Below are 26,053 nucleotides of genomic sequence, written 5' to 3'. Positions count from 1 at the left end.
GGACGAGGACCTGGGACCAGCGCACGCTCGGAGGGCTCGGCCTTCCACCGCAGGGTGCCTGGCCGGCGAATGGCGCCGCCTCCTCTCGGTCGCGCCTGCTGGTGACCTGCCCAAGAGCCACAGGGGACACCTTGGCACCCCTCCTTCCCTCGCCCTCCCCGCCGCCCATCCTAGCTCCGGGGTCCGGCGACCCGCGCTCAGGAGCAGGTCCCCGCGGCGCACCGTGTGCACTCACCGCGACTTCCCCGAGCCCGGGGGGCTCGCGGGTCTCTCCCGGGAGAGTCCCTGGAGGCAGCGACGCGAAGGCGCGCCTGTAACTCCAGGGCCGCGGCGGGGTCGGAGGCGAGATTCGCCGCCCCCGCCCCCGCCGCGGTCCCTCCCCCCTACCGCCCCCCCCTCCCGGACCCGGGCGGCCAGTGCTCCGCCCGAAGGCGGGTCCGCCATAAACAAACGCGGCTCGGCCGCACGTGGACCGGGTAACAGCTGCGCTTCGCCACAGATCGAGGGCTCCGGCGCCGCGTCTCCAGACACAGGGAGCCGCCAGAAAGGGCAGGAGAGCGCGCCCGGGCCCGGGCCAGGCCCCAGCCGCCTCCGGCCCGCTCCCCTCCGCTCGCCTCCCGCTCCATGGCTCCCCGGCCGCCGCCGTCCTTGCCGCCCTCGCCGCCCTCCGGTCCGGAGGGGCCTAGCCGCAGCCGCAGCCGGTGCGAACACTCAGAGAAGGAGTAAGCAGAGCCCCTGCCTCCGCGCCCGCCGCCCCCACACCCCCAGGAAGGCTGAGGCAGGAGGGAGGAGGCAAGCGCCAGAAGGAGCGAGCAGGAACGGGGATCCGGGTGCCGCGGGACTGTCCGGCCCGGAGGAGGCTGCGCCCCGGTCGGCGGCGGGCGGAGGGCGGGGCGGCGCCGCCGGGTTGCTCGGAGCTCAGGCCCGGCGGCTGCGGGGAGGCGTCTCGGAGCCCCGGGAGGCCCAGCGCACCTGCCTGCGCCCCGCGTCGCGGACTCACCTGGCTCCCAGCGCCCCCTTCCCCATCCCCGCCGCCAGAGCGGGGCTCCGCGGGCCTGGAGCACGGCCGGGTTTAATATGCCCGGAGCCGAGACGCGATGAAGGAGAAGTCCAAGAATGCGGCCAAGACCAGGAGGGAGAAGGAAAATGGCGAGTTTTACGAGCTGGCCAAGCTGCTCCCGTTGCCGTCGGCCATCACCTCGCAGCTGGACAAAGCGTCCATCATTCGCCTCACCACCAGCTACCTGAAGATGCGCGCCGTCTTCCCGGAAGGTGAGGCTGCAGGTGGGCGGCCGGGAGCGCTGGGGAGCCCGGCGGCCTCGGCCCAGGAGGGAAGCGCAAGCTGGTTCTCCCGGAGGGGCTGCCGCGGCCTGGCGTCCAGAGCTGGGGCGTCTGAGGGAGGTTGCGTGAGGGTCTTCGGCTTCGGTGCTGGCTTGGGTAGAAGGGCCAGGGCCGAGGCGACCAAACCCTCTCCTGAGCTGGGTGGGAACGAATTACGAATTGTTCCAGGGGCAAGCGGTCCCCAAGCCCGCACAGCGCGCGAGTTCTTTCTGGTTTTGTTCTTTCTGCCTTTCCTCCTTTCTCCGCCAAGGCATTCTGGTTTGGTTTGTTTCTCTCTCTCTCTCTCTCTTTCTCTTTATTTATTTTTTCTTTCTTTATGATTTTCTTTCTTCCTCTTCCTTTCATTCTCTCTCCTTCCTTCCTCCCCCTTCATTCCTTCCTTGGCCAGTGCATTGGTTTGTTTTCTTTCCTTTTCTGCCTTCCTTCCTTTCTTTGGAAGTTCACCCTGGTTTTGTTTTGCTTGCTTGCTTTCCCCTATTCCTTCCTTTCTTTCTCCCTCCTTCCTTCCTTCTTTCTTTCTACAATTCTCTTTATATTTTCTTCATTCCCCTCTCTTTTCTCTTGCTGGAGGAGGTGAAGCGGTGTCTGCTCCACGCGCTGGGAGTCAGCGGGGATCACGGTGAGGCCCAGGCACTGCGGGCTGAGGCGCAGAGCCAGCATTCGTGTGGAGCCGGAGCCGCTCGCTCGTGAGACTGGGGCGGGAGGTCAGGGCAGGAGAGAACCCGGGTGGTGAGCTGAGATCCGGCTGAAAGCGAGGGGGCCGATTAATTCAAAAATGGCAGACGAAGCTGAGCGCTGCCGTTCTTTTTAGGATTGGAAATGTGCCACAGTGGGCCAGGGGTGTGGGACACGCGGTTCCGAAGATTCGGAACAGAAAGAAATGGTGGTGCGCTGGGTGGACTGTCCCACGTTCCACGCTGGCTGCCGCTGGTGACGGTGGCCGCCCAGCCAGGCACCTCCAAGCAGTAGGTCTCAGGAAGGCCTGGTCACCACAGCGTTCGTTTTTGGTGTCCCAAGGGTTCCTGGCCGAGCGTCTTCCAGCGCCTCTGCCTCCAGCAGCGGGGTCGCTGCGGCCTGGCCAGAAGGATTTTACTCTGCTGGGAGGCGCGCTGCTCTGGGGGCCTGATAAGACCTCTGGGTCCAGGAGCTGGGAGTGGTGCGCCGGCCTCTGGAGCCCGGAGAGCCAGCGCCGGGGTAGGGAGACAACTTCAGCCGCAGGGCACGGGATGGTCTCGGCAGAACAGGCGACAGGTGTCCCTAGGCCGCAGGACGCCTCCAGAGCGCCATCTCTGCCAGGCGCTCTCCTAGAAATCGGAAAGTTCGACCCTTTGGGTTTGGCGCTGCCAAGCCTGTTATTTTTGCTGGCCGCTGGGTCTGGAGCTGCGCTTCTCAACGCCTCCCTGGTGGAGCGCGGAGGGCCGGTCTGCAAGCGCGGCCTCCAGCCCCGCAGCCAGGCGCGGGAGGACCCGGGGCAGGGCACTCTCCACTCAGCGCAGCAGTCCTTGAGCCCGGCGCAGGTTCCACCCTTTCCTACTCAGAATGAGGCAAAGACGCCCCTGTCCCAGCCCAGCCCCTCCCGCTGAGAGCTGTTGCCCAAGGTGGTCGCTACTGGTCTGCTCAAGTGTGACCCCTTGGCAGAGAAGTAGGGAAGATTCCACTCCGGCAGAAGTTTCAGGGGAAATTAAAAGAGCATTCGGTTTTATGAGTCTCCTTCCCACCGGGGGAGGAAGGGTGTTAACTGGTTTGCAGCGATTAGCCGTTTCTTAACCGCATGCAACAAAGCAGGTGTGGAATCTCAAGGCTTCAGCCTTCTTTACTGCCCTCTGCCCCCTTTGGAAATGAAAAAAAAAAAAAAAAGCTTTCGAAGAAACAATCCACAGATTAAATGATTTGTGGTCAATGATTTCGATTAAACCAGAAATGAGTAAGGGAAGGCTGAGAAAAGGTCTGCTCAAAGCTGTTCGGGGATGAAGGGTTTCCGGGGAGCCTGTTAAACGCTGCGAAGTGGTGGGCGTACAGCTCAGCCACCTTTAAACCGGTCTGTGCGTTCTGGCTCTGGAAAGCAAGTCTCCAGGCATTTGGGCTCAGAATTGCTGGGCCCTGAGTGTGTGCGGGGGTGGTCCTTCTGGGGTTCAGGCCTTGAGCAACTTGCCCTGGTGGCAAATTTGGGAGCAGTTGAGGGGCCTCCTGTGTGTCTTTTGTGGGGGGGTGTGACCCTGGAAGCTGGCACTCTGGAAGGGGCTGTTTGGCCCTAGAGTTTTGGAAAAGGCCCTGAACCTGTAGGGTACTCCTCGGAAAGAGAAGGGAGCAATGCCCTAGTTCCTCCCCACTCCATTCGTGCAATGCCCGGGGTAGGGGCAGACCTGGAGGGGGTGGACACGCATCCTTGGAATTCATGAGGACCGCTCTGTGATCTGGGTCCTGCAGCGCTGGGTGGCAACTCCGTTGGGTCACGTCAGTCTGGGGCTGAGGAGTAGGGAAGCTGGGAGCTTGGGGCAGAGGAAGAAGATGCATTTAGAAAGACCTCCATTATGCAAACTGGAATCCATTTATGCAAACTGGTCACCCTTCCAGTAGCTCCAAAGAGTGGCAATGGAATGGCATCTTGATCGATTTAACCTCTTCTCAGGGAATCTGGTTTCTGGATATGGCTGCAGGGCTGGACTGGGGTTTGTCTGAGCTGCCAGGGTCAGGGTGGTGGCCCTAGGAATGTTTAGGGCTGGGGTGGTGCCGAGCTGTGGCAAGGGCTCCCAGATCGCCTCGGGCTCTCAACTGCAAGGTGAAAAAGACCCATGAGGCATTAATCTGGCAAGGGCGGTCTTGCCTGAGAGCAAGCAGATTGCTGGGTTAAAGAATCTAGAGACCAACTTAGGACTCTGGAAGAAAAAAATATATATATAGCATAGTCCTAAGGAACTGCAAGAATCACCAGATTAACCCTTCATGCCTGGGGAAATTGAGGCCAGACAGGACACAGCCTTTTCCTAAGGCCCCATAGCAAGGACAATAACAGGCTAGTTGCTGCCACGAGAGTCCTGTGGGGCCTGTTCTGACCCCACTGCACCCAGGAGCCTGCCAGCCTCTGCCCCTTTAACCCAGGTCTCCTCAGGTGGCAAGACAGAAAGAAGAGCTCAAAGGGGTTTCTGTGTGCCAAGGCAGAGGGAGGCCACCAGAGCCAGGGTAACCACCCAACTCAATAACCAGTTTGAGGGCTTGGGGAGTCCTTTCAACATTTATAGCCAGGTTTGAGGCCCCGCTGTCATGCTGTGCTGCTCGGCCTTGGTATCCTTGTCTGCAAAATGGGCCCGTTAGCAATGCACAAGGTTGCTGTGATGAAGGGGGAGGTCGCACAGGCAGAACTGTGCCCCAAGGGGGGAATCCTAAGTGTTGTTTCTACGCCACTCACCCCTCCCTGTGAGCTCCCAATCTTCCTTGGGTTAAAGGAGTCTTGAATGGCAGAGCTGGGGGACTCACTGCCTGGACTTTGAAGACCCCCGCTTTCAGGGTGGATATCTTTTCTCCCTTTCAGCAGTGAACTAGTAAATGGGAGGTAGATAGGATGGGGAGGAGGACGGGAGAGCAAAGCTGGCTTTGGACATGGGCTCGAAACTTGGCCAGCTGGCCCTCCTGCAAAGTGTGGCCTTCCCTTCTGGAGAGAAGGGCTTTGGAAACTGGGAAAGCTCTGGGGCAAGGGAGCTCCAGTTGCTCCCTGGCTGTAGCTACTCTAGACCACAGGCAGCAGAACGCAGGGCAGCCTCTGCTACTTGGAGGTAGGAAGGAGCATCTCCAGCACCAGACTCAGCAGTGCCACCACCAGCCTGGCACAACCAACTGGTCCCAGGACCCGGCTCAGTGGTGAAGTTGGAAACCAAGGTTGAGTCTCCCCATCTTCCTTTCCCCAACCCAAAAGACCCAAGACATGTGCGGGTGAAAGAGGGAGAAGGAATTGCTTCTCCAGAAACTGCCATTCGCCCACACAAGAAGAGTTGGCGTTCAAGGTCTGAACTCTTCCAGTGACCAGGAGCCTTTGGGTTTAAATTCAGCTACAGGTGCCCCATCACCACTTCCACCTGAGCATGCCGGGCAAAGCCAGGTTATCTTAAGAATTGTTTCCCAGATTGAAACAACTTGATTTGGAGAGTTGGGTGAAGAGAAACTCACCCTATAGACATCAGGGCATCATAGGTGTGAGGCCGCTGTCTACGGCTGCTGGAAAAAATGCAGATTTATTAAAGGAACAATGTAGATTTTTACAAACCTTTCCCGGTCTCTGCTTTGAAGCCTGCCGGGCTGCAACAGGGGATCCAGGAGGGAAAGCCCGCTGACGCACAGGGGACAATCCGGGAAGTGGTAAAGCGGACACTAGGGCACAGGGCCTACACTTTTGTTGGAGGCGAGGAACTGGAGTGCGCGTGGCAGATTCAGCGCGGGGCTGGAGGAGGACCCGAATCCCTGGCCCCCAGGGCAGAAAGGAAGCGTCCGGGTGGCTGTGGGTGCCAAGCTTCTCGGAGCCAGCAGCTGCTGGGGCTGTGTCCACACACCCCGGGTCTGGGCTCCGGCAATGTAGGTGTGGGCCTTCGGTCTGTCCTCAGAGCAAGTAGGATACCTGCAGGCGACAAGCCTGGCCAGGCTAGGAGCCTCCTTCCTTGCCCCTCCCCGTGGGCCGAGGGAGGCCTGCTGGGGTGTCCCCATGACCACCCCCTTCTCACCCTATCCCCAGTTTGTAAAAGGGTTCAAGGGGGGGCTTTTCAGGGACCTGGGAGAGAACAGGAAGGCCCCCAGGCTGGAGAAGGGTTGAAGCCCGCAGAGGCGCCCCGAATTGCAACAATTTACTGGGGTCCTTGGGTGGGGAAAGGAGGCTTAGAGTCTCAAGCTGTAGGCTGTCCTAGAGCGGCGAGGTGAGGACCTGGCCCCAAACTCCCTCCTTATGCCCTGGCACAGGTTCCAGGCAGTTGGTGTCCCCGGGGGAGCCCCTTGAGACCACCGCCCCTGCAGGGGGGTCCTGCTGCAGCTTCCGGGTGGTAAACGCTGAGGTCGAGAGTGAGGGAGCTGTAGAGGCTGCCAGCGTGGAAAGCGCCAGGATCCGAGTGTGCTGCCTGGAGCAGGGAGAGAAAGAGGCAGCCAGTCCTTCCCCGCCTCTCCTTCCAACACGTATCCTTCTCGACTTCGGAGTGGTTTGCAATCCGAAAGTGTGACCTAGCGTCCTCAGAGGGCCGCTGGTCACGCTCCCCAGAGACACCCCTTTCCCTTTCCCCCCAGCTCCCTCTGGAGAGGGTGATAATTGGGGGAGGAGAGGCTGTTGGCAGGGAGGGGGTGGGAAGGCCAGAGCAGGCTGCACCAAGTGTGGCAAACACCGGGCCTCGGGCTGGGCCGCGTCATTTAATTCCACAAAATTCCATTTTGGAGGTGAGAAATAGAGGTTAGAGGTCAGGCTCTTCTGGAGATCAGACCCCAAAGATGGGCCCAGCTAGCGTCTTAAACCGGGGAAGAGGAGTGGGGAGGAGGTGAGACCCCTGCACCCAGGTGGGGGCTCCCAAACTCTTCCAGATTTTCCACACTCCCAGGTGTGATTTTCCTTGGAGCGCTGGGAGTAGGGCAGGCACTTTCTTGTAGTTAACCGCATTTGATATTCACAAGAACCCTGTGAGGAGTCCTTGTCACTGTTTCTAGATGCCTGAGGTTGCCGGAGGGGCAGTGAGAGAACGAATGGCCTTCTAACGTGGTGTTCCTTCCAAAGTCCACGCTGGTCTCCCCAGCTGAACCCACGGTCCCAGCCACCACCCAGTGAAGGTGTGAGGTTGGTTGTACCTCCTTTACAGGTCCCCTTTAGGTCCCTCAGGAAGGGGGCGCCGCCTCACAGCTCAGGCCCTCTCTCCCCCTTCGCTCCCAAATGCTCTTCTTGGTGTGGTGCTGTTTGTAGTCTGTGACCTGAATCTGGAGGTACCCCCCGAGATCGCTTGGAGGCAGCGTCCGTCAGTCCGTGGTGTGAGGGACAACAGGCAGGGTGTGGGTACCCACAAGCACACACTCACAGGTGATGGGGGGATGGGGCGAGGGAGGCGCTGGCTCCGTTTCCCTCCAATTCTCCCTGGGGGTCCCAGCAACCTGGTCATCCCTGACTTCCAATAGCACAGAGTCCCCACAGGTCTTGCAGTGCTCTGCAGGGGTGCAGGGAGCCCCCATTACTGCACCCCTCCCCCCACCCCTCTACCACTCTGGCAGGAAGCTACAGGCTGGGTCGGGGACCCCTGGCTGCTCCAGGAGAGCAGTGAGTGCTGGGAGCTGATAACCCCAAGGTGCCTAGCGCAGACTCTTCCCACCCCCTATTTTTGAAATGAAGCCTTTGGTTAGGTCCAGACAAGGGCCACGTGCTCAGCGCCTCACTTTTGCAGGACGTCTATCACTTTACATACCGAGACAACTTTCTTTCATTACAAATCTTTATTTAGTCTCTGCATTCAGCCCAAAGTAGATTTTTATGGGCTAAGTGAAAAAGCTTTGTCCGCACTGGTTTCTAATGGAAGAGCTGGCAGCGCCACCGCCACCGCTGGAGGGTGGGGTGGCCTAGACACGGGGGTTCTTGGGAGGGACATCTAGCGCCAGGCCACCTCCACCAGGTCAGAAAGGAACGTTTGCACCAAATCTCCACCAGCAAAGCAGAGGCTTTGGGGAAATACAGAAAAACTGTAATGGTAGGACAGACAAGTTCTCTTGAAGTGTGCGAGTATTTGAATTATGCAGAAAATTGTCCCGTGTGCCCACATTTGCATGTAGAACCAGAGTCTTCAACACGGCTTTCGGGCATCCCCGGCAGCAGAGTCTGGTCTGGGGTTCATTTCCCTAGGTGCAGATTTCTCCCAAGTCTTCCCGTCATGGGCTTTGCAAGAAGCCAGGGCCCAGATGCTACTCTCACCTTCAACACCACACAGGCGAGGGTGGCTCCAGGACACTGCCCAACCCCAGGAATGACCCAGCAGCAGAGAAAAGGACAGTCACCAGGGTGCATTTGTCCATTTTTAGAAATCAGAATTCCTAGGTTCTTAGTAAAGTCTTACTTCACCAAACCCCAGAGCCTTCAAATTTTGGTTCTTGCCATTGCTGGTTAAACGATTGTAAATGCTGCCGCCACCAGGCCGTCAGCCTGGGTGTCTGGGCATCTGGAAGGAAGGGCCTGCTGGTGAGAGCACAGGGAGCACCGCTGTGATCACGGTGATGATGATGCGGGGGAGCGCGATTCCCGATGTTAAAAAGCCACCTCTGCCCCCGTGGTGGAGGCTGGGGACTCCAAATAATGAGCTGTGATTGAATTCCCGGGATCGAGCTTGTGAAATTAGCCATCCCCTCAGCCAGGATAAGCCCCTAAGTCCTTGAGCCCAGGAGGAGAAATTAAAAGTTGTCTCTTTTTTAGGCGTGGAATAGTTTTGGGGTTTTTTGTTCATTTGCTTGTTTAAGTTTTTGGGTTTTTTTAAGTGTTTAGTTGCCAAACAGGGAAGGTTTTGTGAAGCCTTCCCGCTGCCCTGGGTGGAGGTGTCCCTGGCGCTCCCGGAGACCGCTGAGAGACCCGGGGTGTCTGGGGTGACTACACTGAGACTCCTGGGAAACCCACTCGGGGCTGCCCACTAGGAAGGGCTTTGCAGCCCCAGGAATGGTCTGCAGGATCTCCACGGCTGGTGAGGATCCCCGTCCCTCTTATCCTGCGCTGTCGGGGGTCCTGCCGTTGGTTCCGCGCTGGCGGCACTGCACGCAGGCAGGAAGCAGAGGGCTGGTGCTGGGCCTGGCCTGCAGGGTTGGGGCAGGGGACGCGCCAGCAGCCCTGAGCTTATTCTCAGGGATCCCAGTGGTGGTGGGGCGTTGTCCTGGGGGGGGGGGGTGGGGGTGCAGGCGGTGCACCGACCCTCTGGTGCGGCAGCTACGGCGCTCGTTGGAGGGTCTGCAGCCAGGCTCCCAGCGGAGAGATTGCGGGGAGCGTTCGGGGGTTGTTCCAGCCTGCGCTAAGCGCCACTGCCTCGCCCGACTTTCCTGCTTCCTCGGAGTGTGCAGGGGAAGCCTGGGGTCTCGAGAGGTGCAGGAGCCGGGCCAAGGGTGCAGCAGGAGGAGAGCTTGGGTGGGCAGGGCCCTAGTTCCCCTGGTTTGCAACACTCTTTGGCAGCCTTTGGGAAGGTGGTGAGGAAGGGCAGGAGGCCTGCTGAGCGGAGGGGCCCGGGGTCCCTAATTATGTGACAACAGACCCTTTCCAGTTCGGCCTGTGACCCATCCCTCTCCCACCGCCTGTAGATTGGAGTCTGCTCTTGGGAGTCCCCAGGTATACCCCTCCCAGGCAGAAGCTCTCGGATTGGAAGGGGGACCACAAGCGCGGTCCCCGTGTGAGAGCTGGGGAGCCTGAGGGGTAGCGTGTAGGGGGCTTTTTATAAGGCTAGAACTGCCTCCTGGGCGGCGGGGACTTTCTGTCTTAGCCTCTCTGCCTTTGGGAAAACGAGGAGTTGCCGGAGACGCAAGGAAAGAAAGGAGGGAGGGAAGGAGGGTCCTTGGGGGAATATTTACGGGTCAAATCGATATCCCCATTTGGCCACGAGAATGGCGATTTCAAAGCAGATTATATTACTTTGTGGCATTTCAAATAAAACGGCAATTTCAGGGCCATGAATACGTGGGCGACCCGCGGGAGCGGTGGGCCTGGCAGCCTCGCAGAGGCGTCCAGGCTGCCGGCCACAGCGGGGATTTCTCCCTCGGCCTTTTCCTTTTTAAACGAGGGCAAAGGAGCGACTATGAGAGCACAGATGGCGGCTGCAGAGTCTGGGAAGCGACTGGAGGACGCGGGGGACTCGTGGAGAGGGCTGGCAGCGTGCAGGGGTTCCGCGTGACCGGCCTGGCGCCCAGGCATCCGGCTGGGCGCTGCAGTTTACTGATTTGCTTTCTTTCCTCCTCCAGGTTTAGGAGATGCGTGGGGACAGCCGAGTCGCACCGGGCCCCTGGACAGTGTCGCCAAGGAGCTGGGATCGCACTTGCTGCAGGTAGAGTTGCCGAGCCAGGGGAGGAGCGCAGCCACCGCAGGCTCCCCTCTGACCCCCACCCCAGCATAACAGGCGCTCCTTCCCCGAGGAGCGCCACGCAGATCCAGAGGCTGCCGGGGGCTGGGGATAGGGTTGTTCCCTACTGCGGAGGGAAAGGGCTCCGGATGGACCCTTAGCATGTCGGATGCGGCCTGTGGCCAACTCTACCCTAACCCTACATCTGCCCCCACACCCCGCCGAAGGCCCCAGGAGTCCCCAGGTCACCTGAGACCTAGGCCAAAGTCGCCTCGCCTCCCAAGCGCCACGGTTAAGTCCTTTCCAGCCTCACTTCCCTCGGCAGCTTCCACTCAGCTTGCTCTGTACCAGGTGCTAGGGCCGGAGCAGCAGGAATGATCGCGCTGCTTTGAGCTCCAAAGTATTCGGCCTGTTTGCAGGGGGTGCGAGGACGGAGAGAGAGCATCAATAATGGAATATTAAAAGGGCACTCTCCAGCGCTTACTGCAGGCCACATTCAGTTCCAGACTTGACTGTATCATCTGCCTTCCCCTCCCATCCAGAGTGGGTTCAGTTTTTTGTTTGGTTTGTTTAGTTTTGGTTTTGTTTGTTTTTTGAGACTGTCTAGCTCTGTGGCCCAGGCTGGAGTGCAATGGCCTGATCTCGGCTCTCTGCAACCTCCGCCTCCCGGGTTCAAGTGATTCTCCTGCCTCAGCCTTTTGAGTAGCTGGGATTACAGGCACCCACTGTCATGACTGGCTAGTTTTTGTATTTTTGCAGAAATAGGGTTTCACCATGTTGGCCAGGCTGGTCTCAAACTCGACCTCTAGTGATCCACCCACTTCAGATGTTGAGCCAACATCCCTTGACTGGGTTCTGTTTTTAACTGCATTTTTTTTTTTAGAGAAGGAAATTGAGGCACAGAGAGGTAAATAACATGTCTAAGGTCACACAGCAAGAGGTGGAGCGGGGTTAACCCATTGGCCTAGCTCCAGAGCCCACCCGAGTAGCCAGAACTTGGTGAGGCCACCAGGCTCTTGCTTGGTTTGGGGCCAGGTGCTTAGCACCCCAGCCCAGGGCCATTCACCCTGCAGGAGCTGCACCCGTCCCTGACCTCACCTTTTCCCTGGCAGCAGAGGGGCTTTTCGGGTCTCCCGGGTAGCCCTGAGCACAGCCCACCACTTCCAGATGGGCGGTTGGCGCTGACTGGGGACAGATCCTGGTCTTTCAAATGCCCTTTACAGAGCCTCATCAACGACCCGATTCATTCCCCCCTCTCCTGTCATTTGTCTCTGCCATCGAAAAATGCCTACCGAGAGCTACTCTGCATTTCCGACCTCTAGTTTATATTTTACTTTAAAAAAAAAAAAAAAAAAAGTTGGCTGCAGGATGCCGTGACTTAGGTCAGCGAGTCAGCCGGAGCTCTGTGTTTCCAAAAAGCAGATCTTTTCACAACTCTCTTGCCCCAAATGCCCTAGTGTGGTTTATTTTTTAAAATGTATGCCTGGGGAGGAGAAGACCCAGGGAATATTTGAAACCCCAGCTTTTACAACATAAAGCTCATGGTGTGGCCGCGCTGGGTAATGGCGCTCTGGGAGCCCTGCCCAGGCGGCCTCTGCTCCCCCTCCTTCACTTCCAGCTCCAGCTGAGTGCGTTGCATGTTTCATACTCCTACATATTATAAGTGACACTAATATCAGGGACAACTAAGTACTGGGGAACTTCAGTGAGAACCTGGCTGGCAAAGTCAACACCTCCAGACTTCTCCAAGCTACATTTCTTAAATTAATTCCGGAGTGGTGTGTGGACGGGCATCTTTGCAGTTATACATGTAAGTGAATTAGGTCATTTGAAGCTATGAAGGCATACCCAACGTTTTTCATTAAGAATATTATTTTTTTAGCTACTGCTGGCAACTGTTAGAATTTAATTATGATCATTTTCCTCTTTTCCTCGCTATCCCAGATATGGCTGGTTGTGAGATACTTTTTCACTAAATGTGTCTCCTTAATGCTTTTAGAGTTAAGCAAGGATGCCCAAAGCGCCAAGACATTTATAACTTTAGAAACTGCTGTATAGTTTATATTTTTGGAACACCACAGGTTTAGTTGGGAAAATATTTTGCAGCTGAGTTAGAAGCTTGAAAGTTCGGCTTATAATCAAGATGCTGATTTTCACCCTCAGTATCGGGAAAGGTAATGATAGTTTAGTTGGCAAAGAGTTTTTGCAGCAAACTGTGTTTGAGACAGCAGAATCTAAGGATATCTTTCAAGTTTCACTTACGCTACATACTTTTTAGTCCCCTCTCTAGGGGTGGGGGTGGGGGTGGCTTAGAAAAACCAAAAGTAATCTGGTTTCAATTACACGCTGTAAAAATAGAATTTGTGGCCAGAAATTAATTTGGAATATTTTTTATGGGGGCAGCATTGTGGGTTGTAAGAGTCTTTCACCAACTTTATTGCTTTTCTTTGGTTCTGGATCTAAAATATGAATGAGTAAATAAAATACGGTTTCCTTTTTCAAAAATAATTTAGTCTTTTTATCCTTGACACATAATCATTACCTTTTTATTTGTCTTAATTACCTCTTATAATTTTGCTTTATTTTTGAGGGCTAGCCAACTTAGGCAAAAATCAGAATTTCATTTGGGTAGTTTTCATTTTTCAGAAGTCGATACTTTTTCTCCTTGAATTTTGCAAATGTCATTTGATCTCTTGCAAATTCTAAATAATTAGTTCTGTAGACATCGTCTGGTAAAATAACCAGGTATTTTGTTTTATTTTCTGGGCAGTGGTAGTGTTCGGAATTTATTATTCAAACGGTACTTAGAGGTAACTAGAAAATTGTGGCAAATAAAGCATATGTCCTAGTGGTAGAAATGACTGCCAATTATGACATAAAATGGTCTATATAGTGGTAGATTTTCCCCTAAGTACCATAGAACTCCGGATTTGTACTAAGTGCTAAAATAACCCCAAACAATAAAGCTACTACATTTAAACTGAGCATGATAGGAATTCTCAAACTCCTATTTTGCATAATTTTTGTGATGTGGATGTACGATTGTTTCTAAAGTGCTTTAAAAGCATTTTAGAGCCTGGCTGGGGAACTAAACCGCTGGGTGCTGTTTCCTACAGTTCTTCTTAAGACCCTGGGCTTCGTTTTTGCATTTAGCAAGCATGTGTAGATGACCAGATTTGATATATCCCTCCATCCCAGTGACCGTCCCGTTGTTAGACTGAACTCTAATGTAGAATGATCATCTCTTATTCTGATGTTTTTATCTTTTACAGACTTTGGATGGATTTGTTTTTGTGGTAGCATCTGATGGTAAAATCATGTATATTTCCGAGACTGCTTCTGTCCATTTAGGCTTGTCCCAGGTGGGTATTGAATAATTTTATGTGCAACCAAAATATTAAATGAAGTGATAGCCGATTTTGATAGCCTCGCCCAACTTGAAAACAAGTCTGTTTAAGTGTTTGCTTTTGTGTGGGAACAGAATCCCAAATTGCAAAATTCTCTTCTCAGGACATCCCTCAGGGTTTTTTTTTTTTTGTTTTGTTTTGTTTTTTTTTTTTTTTTTTTGTTACAGCCATATTTCTTTATATAACAAGAATCATTTTCAGAATAGCAGTGACTACAGTTTGACAACCCCTTGTGTGAGCTATTGGCCTGATAAACACAATCTGGTAGCAGGAAATCTTCACAAGATAATATATTTGATCTTCTGCATATTGCGTTTTACTTTTTTACTTTCTTTTTCCCTTGGGGTTCATGACCAGTGTGTCTTCACCACATCAGCCTTGTTCTGAGATTCATTCTGTCCCATGCCCTGGACGATCTGCTTACGTAGTAATGCTAGATGCCCTGAAAAGAGCTTCACAGTGGGACAAGTTTCAGTCCACACTTGCTGGTCTGCATGTGGTATTATGAGTTGCTATAAAGCAAGAGGTAAGCTGATGTGGAACATGGATTTTATGCAGAATGTGCTTTGGGGAGAGAGAATGGGGAGGGGTAGATTTATGAGTGTTCACATGGAATTCAGGGTCATTTTTCCTGACTTTTTCCAGTTCAGTGGTTGTTTCAGCAAAGCATTTTATATGCTTGTGATAGAAACTCATAAAACTCGGTTTACTACTGTTCTGCACAGCAAGGTCTTAGTTTCTTTAGAACATCCTAATATGACCCATTTTTCTGGAAAGATGGAATCATCTTCTGAAAAGGGTCCATGGTTTCCTTAGACGAAAGAGGGGGACTCAGCTTTTTCTCTCCCTGGTAAGCCAAGGGTTTGGTGGAGGATTTGAGGGCTTGCTGGGTCCACTGAATGTCTGAAAAGGGAGAGTGTAACTGATATTCCCATTCACCTGCCTGACTTAACGAATGGGGATCACGATTTTAAGTCACATTTTAAACTACATATAGGAACTAAATGTTTCTTCACGTTGTGATCTATCAGAGTGATTTTTCGCCATAACTGAAGACACATGGGAATTAATGATAGATGCAGTAGATGGGTTCCAGAGAGGCACATGAGGAATTTGAATTACACCTGGCTCCTGATGTAGTGAAGCCAAAATCAAACATGCCAATTCATGTGGCTTCAGTTTTCTCACTGAAAAACAAAATGACCACATTTGGCAAGCTGCATCTGGTGTATTCCTTTTATTTTTCTGCCAATACTTTTTTAAAATATAAACTTGCTATTTGTTTACAACCTTCTCTTCTGATGTATGGATCTCCTTATCCAGGTCCACGTGAGTTTATGTAACTCTGTGTTTCTTAGGCAAAGCCCTTTGAAATGAATTACTTATTACAATGATTTGGAAGCTTTTCTCTTCCTTTTCTCTGCTTTTATCAAACCAAGTCTCCCAAATAGTTTCCTAAGGCTTGGCTCATACCTATGTGATTCATGGGATCAGTGCACTTGTAGAATGGGAACTACTGTTGGGAGTAGGAAATTTACTATTTTCCATAATTATTAGGTTGGTACAAAAGTAAACGCGGTCTTTCCACTACTTTTAATGGCAATGACCGCAATTACTTTTGCACCAACCTAATATTATTCTCTGAATTTCTACCTTGCCCTATTTAGAATTATTCAGGGCCCTTAAGTTGTACCTAGACTAGTTTCTGCTTCTCACTTGGCCCGATTACTTACCTTTTTTCAATAGTTTAGGAAACTTTTCATAGTCTTACAGTAATGTCACACACACAACAAAACATTTCACATACTTTTAAAGATGACCGATGGAAAATGTTTTAAAACAGGTAAAGTCACTGTTATCAAATATTAAATTTAGATCAGAGCTCCCTAGCAGTCAAAACAAAAAGGGAAATGCATTCAGTTATACAGTTTCGTTGTGTGATGGGGCAGGTTCCTAACCTACTTGAGCCATATAACTTAAATAACAAAATCATGCCTGCTCTATCTATCTGTCTTTCAGGATTATGATGAGAAACAGATCAAAGTGTCTGTTTCATGTGATTTACAAACTATAGGGAGCAACACAAAAACCAGGCTTACCCACAGTTTTATTAGAACAAAGTTGCTTTCAGTAGAGTCCTTTGGGGGCTCCTATTAGGGCCGCTTGGTCATTTGGAATGCCCTGGCCCGTCCGCAGGTGCTGTGGACACTCCAAGACTTCCAGTTCATTCAGTCAGGCCATCCAGGCTAGCCTCTCTGTGTCATTTTTCTCTTTTTATATGGAAAATAGAATTGATTGATTATGAACACAGTAATTAAGAAGGATCAAAATACTGGATAGGTGACAAATCTCCTCCTGTTCATGGTCAGCTCCACGGAAGGAAATGTAGGCAGACTGGCAGGTTGAAGTACTCTATTTCCTTGTGATCATAATCCAGCAGGAAAACTTTGCATCCTAATTTTGAGAGGAGAGGGGTTAGGCACTACCTTTTCCTAAGAAGGTTGTACAGATACGTTGTATCTGCCTCTTCAGTAGAAGTGACAGTTTCTAAAAATATAAGTCACCTGATCGTCTGCGTAAGGCAACTGATTTTTTCTGATTTCTCTGCGGGGCTGCAGCTACAAAAACACTTTAATGCCGACATGCCCGCTTTGTCGGTGTCTAGGGACTGTTTCATGGTGAATTGTTTAAATAAGGAACAACAAACTTTTCTCTCAAATCTGCCTCCTGTTCATGATTAACTCCATAGAAGGAAATCTAGGCAAAATCACAATGTGTGTTTTTTTCTGTCTTCTTTACTTAAATAGTAAAATAAAGTATTGAATAGGATGTCAAATACCCAGCTGGCTTTTAAAAATTTTTGTGCCTTTTAGATTATTTTTTTAAAAGTCAGGCAAATGTAACAAGCGTGAGACCTTTATTAAAATAGGCTTAAATATTTTTTTAAAAAAGTCACGAGAGCTAAAAGTGTTAATAAAATTTTACCCAGTAGTCAGAGTCACCATTTAAACAGGTTTTCTGATGAATAACAATAGTAGTAATAGCTGGTACATGCTCCTCTTTTGTGTTCCAGAAACTTTCAGTTACTCTCAATGACATTATCTCATTAAGTAAAGATGTATCTCATGTTAATTCAGGGTTAAACTTTATGTTAAAAGTCATGGAGAATATAAGCCCCTAGGTCTGCCGTAATTGTGTGGAAATTCACTGCAATGTGAGATTGTTTTGTTTTGTTTTTGGTCTAACCTCTCTGAATAACTACTCGCGTTCTCTATTTGAGGGTATAAAAATGATTCTTTACGTGTTATAATCCCATCTCCATTCCAGGCGTTTTATTAAGCCTTTTTAAAATAAGTGCTGAAAAAAATCTACTTCATATGCCGACCTATCTAATTTATTTTTGTTTTTAAACTAGTAAACAAGCGATTGTTGCTGACAAACTTTGGTACTAAAAAAGAATGACAGAGACAACCTTAAATGCCAGTTGTTCCTCAGCCCAGGGTCTAAGTGTTAGGCAATAGAGAGGCAGGCTTTTAGCCTGAAAACTCCCTTTGGTGGACACACTCGCACACATGTCCACACTCAAAACATCTAGACAAGTTCATATCCATGTGGATGAGGCAGAGTTGGGGAAGCCATCTTTTTCTATGCATGTTTACTAAATGATTGAGTTCCATGTGCTTTTTGGTTAATGCAATTATTTTACTTTTATTTAGAGAGGAGAAAAAAAGCCCCGTGTAGCTGCTGTATACATTTTTAAGTATCCTTGGGTTAAGTTTCCTTACCAACATTGCATAGTTATATAGCATCTAGGTAACTAGTATACATGTTCAGATAAATACAGATATGTATGAGTAGCTGTTTATGAGACACATAAATTAATGTCTTACTTGAGATTATGGCCAGAAACAACCATAAACATATTGATGATACTGTTTGGAGGCACAAGACCGAATCCTTTCACTTTTCAAAGAAAAAGACAGCATATTATGTTTGTTGACATAACTTGAACCCTGAAACTCAAACCATCTTATTTTAAAATGCTTAATTTACCGTATTCAGCAAAACACCCCAAACAGAGTAACGTGCATTTTCAGAGTACCAAGCGACTCTGCCCTTCCACACAGAATATATGCATTTAGTGCTGTATTTATCATGTGTAGTTTTCTTGGCAGGAAGAAAAGCTATTCAGCAAAACATAAAAAAGCTCTTAGTAGGAAAGCCATCCATTTTGTAGTTAGCAGGGTTTTACAAATACTAAAATGTCATACGGAAGGTCTGTTTTAATAAGGCTGATGTATGAGACCCGGGGAGTTTTATAGCGACAACCATAATTTTTTTTTTTTTCGTGAGGTAGTCACATTTCTTTCAATGTTCAAAAGCACAGATAGATACGTAAATACAGGAAACACCACGTCAACCATAATTTTGAGTTAAGGTCAGTACTGTTTTATCATTCCGAAATTTATTCTGTAACAACATTTCTGTTATTTGAAGGCTGTGTTGCTTCCTAGACAGCTCTGGAGTTTTCCTGTGCATTTTCTCACAGACTGGAGTTTTCAGAAAACCAAGCCTTTCATCTATGCAACCTCAGCCTTCTCATTCTTCAAACGCATGTGATGAGAGCAGGAACTCTGAAAACACAAGAAGCTACTCTGGGATTAAAACACAAATCTAACCCTTAATCAGCACAGATGGAGGGTCTTTGTGCAGAGATGTCAAGATTTTCCCTAAAACACATCAGTTACTTTTTTCTAGAAAAGAACTTTGAGCACGCCAGAATTATCATTTTTCCCTAAAAACATGGGGAAGGGAGAAATTATAGGCCAATAGAAAATTTCTCTATTTTGTTATTTTTTTTCCTTTTTTTTTTTAGATGGAGTCTCACTCTGTTGCCCAGGCTGGAGTGCAGTGGTATGATCTCAGCTCACTGCAGCCTCCACCTCCCGGGTTCAAGTGATTCTCCTGCCTCAGCCTTCCGAGTAGCTGGGACTGTAGGCACCCACCACCATGCCCGGCTAATTTTTGTGTTTTTAGTAGAGACAGGGTTTTACCATGTTAGCCTGGATGGTCTCGATCTCCTGACCTCGTGATCTGCCTTTCTTGGCCTCCCAAAGTACTGGGATTACAGGCCTGAGTCACTGTGCCTGGCCTTTGTTATTTTTCATTTTTAAAATAAACTGCTGAAATTATGAGTTGATATATATTTTCTTTCTTTCTTTTTTTTTTTTTTTTTTTTTTTTGAGATGGAGTCTTTCTCTGTCACCCAGACTGGAGTGCAGTGCTGCAATGTTGTCTTACTGCAACTTCCGCCTCCCAGGTTCAAGCGATTCTCCTGCCTCAGCCTCCTGAGTAGCTGGGATCACAGCTGTGCACCACCGCACCCGGCTAATTTTGTATTTTTAGTAGAGACGGGGTTTCACCGTGTTGGCCAGGCTGGTCATGAACTCCTCACCTCAGGTGATCTGCCTGCCTTGGCCTCCCCAAGTGTCAATATATACTTTCTGAAACCAGCTCTCTTATTTCTTAGCCTCTGTCACTCCATACCTGGACAGGACTTCTCAATGCAGACCCATTGCCACCCTCAGGAAAAGGAAATGGTCCTGTCCCAAATGGCTGGCTTACATGGCGCTGGTTTATTTAAACTTTTTAAGGATTAACAGGAATGACTCGAAAGAAGAATGTTTAGCTTTCATTATTGTTCTTAAACGAAATCCTGTAATAAATTTTCAGGATTTCATTTAAGAAAATAAAAACTAAACATTCTTGCTCCTATTGGAGAAATCTTCTTGCTCCTATTAGAGAAATCGGCAGAGCAAAACTCCATCTCAAAAAAAAAAAGCGAATGTCCGTCTGGGACATGTGTTGAGAACAGTGCCGGCGTGGGAAGTGGGTGTTCGGTAGAGGAGAGGGCAGACTTCTCTAATAGGATGCTCTCTGTGGCTCTGTTTGCATCATATTGGAAGGAAACATTCCATGAATAATGTAAAAAATAGAACTGTGAGAGCCGTTTTAGGGACAAGATGACTTAGCAGACCAGAAGTGTAATTTATTCTGAGTAAGAAGGCAACTCACTCATCTTAACAAATTGGAAGAACGGGCTCATAGGAGTGTGATAAATCACTTCCCTCCTCCATGACCCCTTGGTCCCAAGTAAAAGCATGACCTAGATGCTAATCTGGAATGGCAGCTCCCAGGAGAACTGCTCCATTAAGCAGCTGGCTGGTTGTCCTGTTGCGTGAGGTGGCACCTTCAGGACGGCGCTTTGCAGATAATCATGCTGTCTCTCCTCTGATGGAGAGCCAGAGCTCCCAGCGACACCTGCAGCAAGACACACCTAAAAATAAAAGGGGAGTGGCTCGGGACAAGACACACCATGACCTCCTTTTGTTATTTTAAATTACCCTCACTCCTTGGGGCAGGGTCGGAGAAGGAATTCTCCAGACCCACCCCAGGTACTTCGCCACCCAAGGACGGTTTCCCACATGTTTTGAGTTTCTTCTTAGGCTGGGCGTGGGGGCACCTCTTGGCACTAGAGGAAGTCCCACCACTGCCCCGGGCCTCCCCTGAACAGTGCTGGGGTACACCGACTCACTGTCCTTGTCCGATACCCTCAGCACTATGGATTATAGCTCTAAAAATAGGACCCACCCACCACTGCTAAGAAGGCTACTCTGCTAGTCATTTCTAGAACATTCCATGCCACTGTCCATCTTTAAGGTGGGTGGGGGTCCAGGTGTCATCTCTCCTCCTGGTAGTTATGTTTGGGAGAACATTCAAAAGTTTCTCAAGTTCAGGAATCTGGGCCACCAGGGACCTCTGTGTGAGAATCGTAACTATGATGGGTGTTTTCCCGGGGCCACCTGTTCTTGCAAAGCGACATGGACGTGTCCTATGTGGCCTGTGTCTGGAAGTAGGTGGTGTCAAGACTATTGAGGCAGCAACCCCAGGACATAATCCTCACATAACATGGCTTTCTGGAGCAGGCCCAGACCCTCCCGCAGGTCACGCACAGCCCCAGCCACACCCCTGGGCGGGAGCCACAGAATCAGCACAGTCATCTTGGACCGGGAGGGCCAGAGACACATTGCTGGCAATGTGAGAGAGGCCTGGCAGTGCCTGAGGGGCTTGGCTCAGAGCCTACGAAGAAAGGGCCTTTGTCTGAGCGTGTGTCCTCCTTGGGCGCAATGGGGCCCCACCATGGCTGGCCAGTCGGTCTCGGAGTGGACAAGGCTCCACAGGGAGCGCAGTGTGGACAGGACAGCTGGCCTCCTGGCCGGCCAGTACCCTCTGATCGCCCGCAAGAGAAGGACAGAGACCCTGGCTTGGGTCAGTTTCAAGTCCTCTTCTGTATGAAGGATACTGCCCAGACCCACAGCGCCACCCACATCTGGCACCCACCTTTTCCATCCTTCGCTTTCTAGTTCTTCCTGCTAAGGGTTCTCTTGGCTGCAGGCTCAAGCCTTGGTGCCCTGGCCTTTTTAGACAGTGTGGGGGACGGTTCAGAGCTCTGAGCTCTGTTGAGAAAAGAAAACTGTTTCTGCATTTGGCCAAGGTGTGGGTTGTCAGCAGAGATCAAAGTTCTGTTCCTGGCAGGGTGTGCACCTATGACACACCTTGCCCCTCCCCCTGTGCCGATCCCAGAGAGGTGGTGGCGTTTCTGACCCTTCCATTCTGCGGCAGGTGGAGCTCACGGGCAACAGTATTTATGAATACATCCATCCTTCCGACCACGACGAGATGACCGCCGTCCTCACGGCGCACCAGCCGCTGCATCACCACCTGCTCCAAGGTATTCCGTCCAGAGGGAAAAAAACAGACTAAAAGCAAGGCAGTGTTCTTAAGTGGAACTCAGGGCTTTGCTTCCCACATCTGCCAAGTGGCTGGAGCATGACTAGGACTGGCCAGCCCAGGTCTCTCCAAAACGCACACAGCACCCACCATGTGGGGATTTGCAGGTCTACCTGTGTCTTTTAAGCCAGCATTCACCAAGCTCTTATTGTTGGCCAGAAACTGTGTGGAGTGCTAGGTAAAAGACAGAAGTGGTCTATGCCTGCTCCCCTCATATGCTCTTGGTTCAGAATTCCAGGGATTGCAGGGTCACGGGTCTAGACCAAGCTTCTCCTTAACCAAGATGCTGTGCATAAAACTCGGGGATCTGGGGGCAGTCCATGAAATTTTGGGGGGAAAATTACATATGTGTTTCCTCCAGTTGAAATTTAGTATTTCCTTTACTTCTGATTATAGACGATAAACCATCTTGGGATCACTAGTACCTGTGGCTTTGCTAACAACAGAAATCACAGATATTTTCCAGATCATATTAAAGTTGTGCAGGTATTTAAACATGTTGCTTATGTTCCACATGGCTACTTGAAAATTTCAGGAGTTCTGAGAGACCTGGCACCGAATCTTCTCATGTATTAATAAAGCAGCACTTTTATATCCATATTACGGTGTTGAAATATTTTGATAATTATTTTCCAATACAGTTGCCTTTTTGGTAATTGTTGGAAGTAGATGCTCAGTGCCATAAAGAAAAATTACCACTGAGACAAAGGGTCTTTCAGCAATGCAATTTTTACTTCCCGGACTGCAGGAAGGGTACTCTCACTAGCCATCTTGCCACAGGAGTACAATGAACAAAGGAAAACACACAAATTTATCCCTTACGCATTTGGCGTCCTCCTTACTGCTGTGTCTGATCTCCGTTGGCTGGAGCCAGACCTCACAATCTAAACTAAAACCCAATTGGCTAACAACTTAAAACTTTTCTAAGCAGGTAAAAGCAATGGAGAGCTGGGACATGCCTGTGAGCACGTCCGGCACAGATATCTTGGTTAAAGTACAAGGACGTAGAATGTACTATGTGCCTGTGAGCACGGCATGTCTAACAGCTACATAGGAGAGGGCTTCACAAAATTATTATCAACTTATTCTTTAACAAGAAGGGAAACTTTAAAAAGGAACTTTTGTACTTCCCACAATAATCTTATATATTTTATTTTATGTATTTAAAAATGTTACTTTAGGGCCGGGCGCGGTGGCTCAAGCCTGTAATCCCAGCACTTTGGGAGGCCGAGGCGGGTGGATCACGAGGTCAAGAGATCAAGACCATCCTGGTCAACATGGTGAAACCCCGTCTCTACTAAAAATACAAAAAATTAGCTGGGCATGGTGGCGTGTGCCTGTAATCCCAGCGACTCAGGAGGCTGAGGCAGGAGAATTGCCTGAACCCAGGAGACGGAGGTTGCGGTGAGCCGAGATCGCGCCATTGCACTCCAGCCTGGGTAGCAAGAGCGAAACTCCGTCTCAAAAAAAAAAAAAAAAAAAAAAAAAATTGTTACTTTAAGTAAGGATCTGTAGGTTTTGTGCCATGGCACAAATCAAGAAGTCCTGGTCGTCACACAAATGACTCCTTAAATTTCAGTTGCGGTGAGTGCTAGGAAGATACAGAAGGACTTATTCCAGGGAGCCTGGCCTTTTAACTCCCTCCAGCCGCCCAGTGAGGCCAACGGGCCTCTTGACAAATGGGTCTTGTGTGTGCTTTGGACTATGGTACCCAGCTTGGCCAAAATACCCCAGTGGAACGAAATGCAAAAGAAGAGTCTTTAAGGGTGATGAGAACAGAGCAGCTAGCTGCAGGAAAGAAATGAGTTGCATTCTTATTGCTCTCTTCTGCGGGGGTCATTCTCGGGCTAGGAAGAGAGAATACAGAATGGCACAGTCAGTTGTAAAATGCCTTGCAGACAGTTCTGGGGCCCCCAGATTCCAGCTCCAGAAACAGTCACTGGAGTTTAATTATTCCTTACCGTGGAGAGAGTCTGGCATATTGGCTTCTGAAATGAGAAGGGGGACATAGTTGTAGCTAAGGTCTGATTCTTGGAAGTGATATGTCTGCATACATCAGCATGAGTCATGGCTCTGAAGAGGTAATTTCTAACAAAATGAGGGCTAGGCTAGAACATCGCACCTGAATCACATTCTTTCCCTTTGGGGTTGTTTAAAGCTGGACAAAGATGACAGGTGTCTTAGAGAATTGCAGAACATCGTGCTGTTATTGTTTTTGAAGATTGCACAGTATGCGTTGTTTTATTTTTTATTTTTTATTTTTTTAATTTGGAGTCGGAGTTTCATTCTTGTTGCCCAGGCTGGAGTGCTGTGGCGTGGTCTAGGCTCACTGCAACCTCCATCTCCCGGGTTTAAGTGATTCTCCTGCCTCAGACTCCCAAGTAGCTGGGAATACAGGTGCCCATCACCATGCCTGGCTTTTTTTTTTTTTTTTTTTTTTTTATTTTTATTTTTAGTAGAGATGGCGTTTGCCATCTTGGTCAGGCTGGTCTTGAACATCAGGTGATCCACCTACCTCCGTCTCCCAAAGTGTTGGGATTACAGGCGTGAGCCACTGCCCCAGGCTGAAAATTGCACAGTATGTTAACTGTATAGGACTGGCCTTTCTCCCCTACCCCTGATTTCGTTTTACCTTGCCTGGGTCATAACCTCCCAAAGAGGGATTGTAAATGAGAGCAAATGAGTCTTGGGTATATCATGAGACCTTTCTACCCCCTGTTTCTGTGGCCTTCAAGTCTGAAGCAACAAGGGCTGGAAGCATTGAGGCTGCACCTGACTCATTTCCACAGCCAACCGAGGGGTGCAGGGTTTGAGGTTCCCAAGGGCTCGTTTTTTTTCCCCAGCTGCTCCCTTGCAGAGCTGACTTTCTGTGTCTGCAATGACCCCCATTGTTTTATGATAAATGCGTGAGAAATGGGCTCCCCCAAGAACTTAGTAGTTAATGATAGGATGCTATATTTTAGACCTGAGCTTCCACTCCCCTTGCTTATCTAGAAATGGCTGGGGCAGGTGGCCATGTTAGAGGGAAGCCTCCTGCCCACAGACACTAGCTGCAGGGGGAATTGTGGGTAAAATATGGCAGCCTCTCCAAGTAGGGGATTCCTAGTTGGTGATTCCTGAGCTTCCAGAGGGCAGTGACATCAGGGAGTGTGGAAGACCTTGCTTCCATTCCTAGTGGTAAACTTCCTTTAAAAATTCATTTATTAACCTCCACCAAAGGACTGTTTATTTAGAGTGGGGTAACCTCATCCTCCCTGAGAGGTCCTGCTCTGTTTGTTTCTCAGCACATTGGTGTCCCTTCCTGAAGCAGAGGGTGTTTCCTTAGGGGACACATTTGCATTGACAATAGCGAGGTCAGAGATTTGTGTGTGAGGCCTGTGGAAGCAAAGAGAGTAAGTAGGAAGGGCAGAACCCTGGAGAGACAGAGACAACGGCGTGGTCCTTCCGAGCTGGGAGTGAGGCTGAAAGTGTGGATCTGCTGAGCCCGGGTCACACGCACTCAAGTCTTGCTACCCTGAGGGAGGTTAGAGGCTTCTGGGCCTTCCTGGAGCCCACAGCCCCCAGGAGCGGGCGATGGCAGGTGGAGCTCTGCAGGGCCCGTCTGGGGCCTCAGGGGTGGCCTCGTTTGGCTGCCTTCCTTTAGAGCTGAGGAAGCCACACCAGGACTGGGCTGGTGTCTCCACTCCCCCACCCAGATCTCAGCCAAGGCCAAAGATCTCTGGGCAGGGTCTGGGCATGCTGAGAGGCCTCTGGCAGCTGCATCTGGCCCTGGGAACTTATTGGTGAGGCTGGAAGAAGGATGGGGGAAGCCCGGAGGGACAGCTGCCAACCTCACCTCACTCCTGCTTGCAGAGTATGAGATAGAGAGGTCGTTTTTTCTTCGAATGAAGTGCGTCTTGGCGAAAAGGAACGCGGGCCTGACCTGCAGCGGATACAAGGTACGGGGAGCCCTGGGTGTGGGGAGGAGCCGGCCTGGGTCCTCACTGTGGTTTCAAGAGCGTCTGCAAAAAGGAAGGCACGGAGCACACACGTGTCCTCTCCACTAACGTACCCTCTCCAGCAACACGGTGCTCAGTGTCTTGGAGGCACACATGAGAGCCGGTGTTTTAGCAGGATGTCCCGGGCTGGCTGGAATTCATCACATAAGACCCGGACTCAGTCTGGCTTTGGGCAGATTTGATTAGTACCTTGGCACTTTGCATGAGGGCCAGCCCCGCTGGAGCCGCTGCCCCTGGAGTTTATGGAGGCCTATCCTCCGGGGCACGGTGCAGCCGGCAGTGTACCCAGAGCACAGCCACTGCTCTTCCCCTCGGGATGTTCCACCAAGTTCCCTGCTGCCGATGACGGTGTGCACGACAGTAATGCTAGAGCCAGTGCCAAGGTACAAGGAGAGCTTTCCTCGCAGCACCGCGTCTGGGCCACTCTCTC

General features: G+C 50.6%; 1 protein-coding gene across 1 annotated transcript in view; it reads left to right on the top strand.

Annotated features, from left to right (window-relative positions):
• The first annotated feature begins 447 nt into the window (after positions 1–447).
• Positions 448–26,053, top strand: part of SIM2 (SIM bHLH transcription factor 2) — a 54,832-nt gene continuing 29,226 nt past the window's right edge. The window contains exons 1-5 of the mRNA XM_032276923.1: positions 448–1,272; positions 10,270–10,352; positions 13,640–13,729; positions 21,458–21,566; positions 25,478–25,563. Of these exons, the coding sequence (XP_032132814.1) occupies positions 1,098–1,272; positions 10,270–10,352; positions 13,640–13,729; positions 21,458–21,566; positions 25,478–25,563 (543 nt within the window). The 5' untranslated portion in view covers positions 448–1,097. The remainder of the gene's footprint in view (positions 1,273–10,269; positions 10,353–13,639; positions 13,730–21,457; positions 21,567–25,477; positions 25,564–26,053) is intronic.

Source organism: Sapajus apella, unplaced genomic scaffold (genome assembly GCF_009761245.1).
Source record: "Sapajus apella isolate SASKATOON/1434 unplaced genomic scaffold, GSC_monkey_1.0 scaffold8, whole genome shotgun sequence".
Taxonomy (NCBI): domain Eukaryota; kingdom Metazoa; phylum Chordata; class Mammalia; order Primates; family Cebidae; genus Sapajus; species Sapajus apella.
The sequence above is the reverse complement of the archived record's forward strand: the minus strand, read 5'-3'. Positions and strand labels throughout refer to the sequence as shown.